The 5,000-nt window shown below is 44.8% G+C and overlaps 1 protein-coding gene across 1 annotated transcript in view; it reads left to right on the top strand.

Annotated features, from left to right (window-relative positions):
• The first annotated feature begins 2,477 nt into the window (after positions 1–2,477).
• The window catches only part of numbl (NUMB like endocytic adaptor protein), a 17,971-nt gene continuing 15,448 nt past the window's right edge, over positions 2,478–5,000 (top strand). Inside the window, exon 1 of the mRNA XM_071897246.2 lies at positions 2,478–2,603. Within this exon, the coding sequence (XP_071753347.2) occupies positions 2,478–2,603 (126 nt within the window). The remainder of the gene's footprint in view (positions 2,604–5,000) is intronic.

A 5,000-nucleotide genomic window follows, 5' to 3' on the forward strand; every position in this document is an offset into this window, starting at 1 on the left:
TCTCCTTTCTTCATTCCCTCCTTCTCTTGTCATTTTTCTCCTCATTCCCACTGGTCCCAGTACTGTGGGTTCGGATCATTTCACTTCCATTTCCTTTTTCCCTGTGGCTTGGCATCGGATGCCCGTTCTTTTTTCTCCCTCCTCCCCTTGTCCCTCTGTCCCAGACCATATGAGGGCAGTTCCAGGGTATTAAATGTCCTCCCCCGTTCCACACACACACACACACACACGCGCGCACACACACCCCTTGAGATCGCGATTCCTGGCACTCCTCTTACCCCCCTCAACTCCCCAGTCTCCCCCACCATTTCCCTCCTAGCACCTCCTTTCCTTCACCCTGCCCCCATAATTCCCCACTGTTTCTCCCTTGTGGGGCATTAGACACCAGCTAGTTTTTACCCCCCCTACCCTGTCCCACTACTCTCTCACATACACACACACACACACACACACACGCACACACACACACACACACACACACCTGCTCCAGAGGCGGTGGATGCAAGCCAGGTGCCAGTCAGTTGGCGCTTTGCCCAGAAATGACTGGCAGAAGCCTCGACACGTGTGCGGGTCTAGGCGCAGAGGGGCTTGTGTGTGTTTTTGCGCGCTTGTGTGTGTGTGTGTGTGTGTGTGTGTGTGTGTGTGTGTGTGTGGGCCCGGCCTTGTAACTCTTTGGCAGAGGACGCATGCCTCACATGCCAGGGATGAGTAAAGCCACTCGGGTTGATTCGCGGCAGTTGCATTTGAATACGCTGCGTTACACACATTCATATGTGTGTGTGACACGCAAGAACGTCCATGACCATGTCTTTGACACCCATTACCCGTAAAGTAGCCATGATTGTGAGAAATGATGTGTGTTTGTGTGTATATATAAACCCTGTTCTGTGTGTGGTAGAGAAGAGAGAAAATCAGTCCTATTCAGTACACAGATCCTCTGTGCTGTTCACTGCTTTACATAAATACACTACATGTCCTCAGTTTAAACTTAAGTGAAGATTTTCGACACTGTGAAATCCAATAGCCAGGATGCGGGAGCAAGGGGCAAGCAGACGGTAAGAAAACATAAGAGCATGTCCTCTTTACGCAGAGTAGCCCAAGGGATAGAGCAAAAGATGAAGGCAGAGAGAGAGAGAGAGAGAGAGAGAGAGAGAAAATCCCTTATATCTCTCCTGAGCTCTTACTACTATTTCTTTTCCCAGCGCTTCGCTCTTACACGATGCTTCTCCGGTCACAGGAGTTTTGTGAGGGCTCCGAGGCCCCTGCACTGCTCTGCGATTCGTCACTTGTAATGTTGGTGATCTAGGAATTGAAGCTTATTCTGCTCTTGCTCTCATTGTAGGTTTCTCGGGATAGTTTTATTGAATTTTAGAATGAATGTAAAGAGAGAGAGAGAGAATTAATTCAGAGGAAAGGCAGAAGAAAGAGAGGCAGAGAGAGAGGGAATTCAGATAGACACTTAGAAACTTGGAGATACTACTTAGAGAAACTTAGAGATAGACAACAGAAGAGCTGGAGAGAGAGAGAGATGCAGTGGATTCAGTTTTGATAGAGACAGAGGAAGAGCAAGGGAAGGAGAGTTGATTTTATTTTGCTCCAATTTATTCTGCTTTTCTGTAGAGGCAGAATGTGACTGTGAGGGAATGAAAACAGTAATTATCATTTTTAAGCAGGTCATGTTTTGATAGCGTCATGTTTCATTATGCGTCGCTGGGAAATTAGCATTGCTAAACAGGCCAGCGGGCTGAATGGTCTAATTAAGCAGCAGAGAAAGGAGTGTGTGAGAGAGAATAAGTGTTCAGAAAAAGATTGGAGTGTGTGCACGTGTGTGGCCTTCCTTTGTATGCGTGTGTGTGTGTGTGTGTACATGCTCGTGCGTGTGTGATGATCAGCATTCCCTCAGCGTTCCTGATGTTTCTTGGAGAGATGAAAGCTCGCTGTGTGCTTTGTGTTCATTAGCGTCTCGCTATACCTGTGTGATTTGTACAGCCTGCGTCTGAATGGAAAATCAATGAAGCGTCAAGGCGGGAAGTGTGTATGAAGCTAATGTACTGACTGCCTTGTTAGGGATGATTGCTGTATAATGAGTGCGAGCTAGGCGAGGCGGTCCCAAGTCGCTCGTAGTTCTGTATGAAATTCAGAGCAAAATTTTCTATATGGAGTTCTCATGCGGCCGTAACACTATAGCACACTAGAGTCTCTTAAATTATGGCTACACCTCTTTGTTGACACCTCACATGATAAAAGCATCTTTTAATGAGCCTGTAATTAAAGAGATTTTAATTAGAGGGAGAGAAGATGGATGCAATATGGGTTTTTTGCGTAGCAGGGAGTCGGTGCTTTGTCAGAAAAGATGACAGTGATGACGGTGAAGGTGGCGATGTTGATCAAATTCACCCCCCACCCCCCCAGGCCGCTAAACCAACGTCCCCTCTCTGTGTCCCCCTTCCAGTACCAGGGAGCACGTGACCCCGGAGATGAACAAGCTTCGTCAGAGCCTGAGGAGGAAGAAGCCCACCTACGTCCCAGAGGCCAGCAGACCGCACCAGTGGCAGGCCGACGAGGAGGCTGTGCGCAAGGGCAAATGTAACTTCGCTGTCCGGGTAAGGATCGAGCTGTGGGACCCTCACCCATAAATCTAACACTAATTGACTATTAACCAAGCAGCCGAGTGTTCAGAGTTGGGTGACTTTTCCTATTTTCATTCAGTGATGTAGCGGTAAATTAAAAGCTGGGTAAACTATGACTTGCAGTTGGTGATCATCATAAGGCCAGAAATCACCATAATAAACAGAAATCAATTATATTTTCAGAAAAAAACATTCATTTATGCTTTTCTTTTCCCGAAAAGACCCTATCTTCATATAACTTACATCAGTTTGATACACCTTACTATAATACTTTATAATAACAATAAATAATACTATATACTTACATAATAACAGATTTACAGTATGTCAGTCTAAAAAGGTTGTTGAACTCTATTTTTCTAATAAAAAGGTGGGTTTAGGTCTACTGCATCCCTGTATCTGGATATAAATCTAACTATTGGACCCTCACCCAAATCCTACCCTAACCATTACTGAACATAAGCACATAAGCATAACCTCAGCAAGTGGTACGTAAAGGAAAAACTTTGTTGTCAGCGCAAGGCCCCTAATATAATACACTGATCACACACCAGACGACCATACACATACAGTTCAGGGACAAGTGTAACCTCCCTGGCTGGGTAAGGAGTTCAGCATTACACCCCAGCATGAACCTCAACCCAATAAATCAGGAGGCCGCACCCAAGGGCAAATGAAAGTTTTCTGGGTTCAGGCCTTTACCACAGTACATTAATCATACCTAACATCAGTGCGTGCTCTATGAGGACACTGTATGAGTAACAGCTGCGCTGGATCCTCATTTATTCAGCGCTTCAGTACTATCCATAAGTTGTGTGCGAACATCACACAAAGGAGACCAAGATAAGGGAATCTAAGATGCCCTATTTAAACCTTATAGGCCTGTTGCATAACTGCAGCATTGTACGCCACATTGAAACACTGGCAGCCCATCACTGGCTTTGCCTAGACCATAATTTTTGCATGCTGAAATGTCTGAGATGTTGATAGAAGCTTTGTGACAGCTAAACATTAGTTTTCCATGTATTTTAGCACTGTAATAGTTTATGAGGTGATGATGAGGTGAAATGAGGTGTTCAAATAAACTGCATATGCGGATTGGGATTGTATCAGAAATATAACTAATATATACAGAGGCTTAATGTCTTCTGTGTATACCACAGTTCTTCTACCACACTTCTACCTGGCTCTTTCATCTAGTGCCTCTCATAAACAATCTGAACACATGAATATTCATTACATCTATTGTCAGGGTGCTGTGGTTTTGACCCTTGACCTCTTTGTATTGGTTGGTTGCTTGCAATATTAGCGATCAAGGAATGTAGGCTTATGCTATTGTTACACTCATACCAGATAAATGACTAAAATGTTAAGTATAATGTGATGTAAGCTATCCATAACCTCACTACTACTACTACACTAATACACTAATTCAACTGCAAATGTATAGATATAGAAAGATTACAATTAAAGTGAAGTCTAATAACCTGAAACCTCACAGGTTTGATCCTTGCAGCAGCCATGTGTCTTGCCAAAGTGTCCTTGAGACACTGAATGTCTAAAATGTAAATGTAAATAGAAGCAATATTAATGGCCCAATTCACCCATGACTTGCTCCGCTCTCAGCATGTACTGTATGCCGAGCGATGAGAGCCAGAGTGATTTGCCGGAGAGCCGGAGAGACGATGACAGAAAGAGATGGAGGGGAGAGAGGGAGGGATGCCAAAGAGGTGGAGTTATGGATGAAGGCGAAGAGAGGAAATGACAGGGTGAGGGATGAGGGCACGCCGAGGGGACAGAGAGATGGGGGGGGGGGGGGGGGGGGATATAAAATGAGAGAGCGAGAGAGATATGGGATCGGAAAAAGAGAGGCGAAGAGAGGGAGGGCGGAAGAGCAATGTGGGAGATTGAGAGAATGGAAGAAAAGGAGTCGGACAAGACAGAGAGAGAGGGAGAGGGAGAAAAAAGGGAGTGGAGTGTAGGAAAAGACAGCCTAAGTGGTCGGGGCAGGCTAATGGAAAATGGTCCTGATGGTAATGCTCCACAGAGTTAGCAATGAGATGCACAGTGAAGTGGAGCGCCAGTCGATATTCATACAGCAAGAGGTGCAAAAATCTCTCTCTCGCTCTCTCTCTGTTATTGTTTCTTTAGTTTTCCTCTCTGTTTCCATATTCATGTTTTCTTTCATCTATCCCTCTTTCACTCCAAATGGATTTGCATGACTCATGCACCATCAATGCCTCTTTATACAACTGCTATACCTGAGTGTAGAGAAAAAAGAAAAGTTGACTTAAAGGAATACAGCAGGTTTTTGGGAAGATTGATCTCTTGGTTAAGTTATGCATTAAGTGATGAGAACATAAACACCAA

This window comes from Centroberyx gerrardi, chromosome 6 (genome assembly GCF_048128805.1).
Source record: "Centroberyx gerrardi isolate f3 chromosome 6, fCenGer3.hap1.cur.20231027, whole genome shotgun sequence".
In the NCBI taxonomy this organism is placed as follows: Eukaryota; Metazoa; Chordata; class Actinopteri; order Beryciformes; family Berycidae; genus Centroberyx; species Centroberyx gerrardi.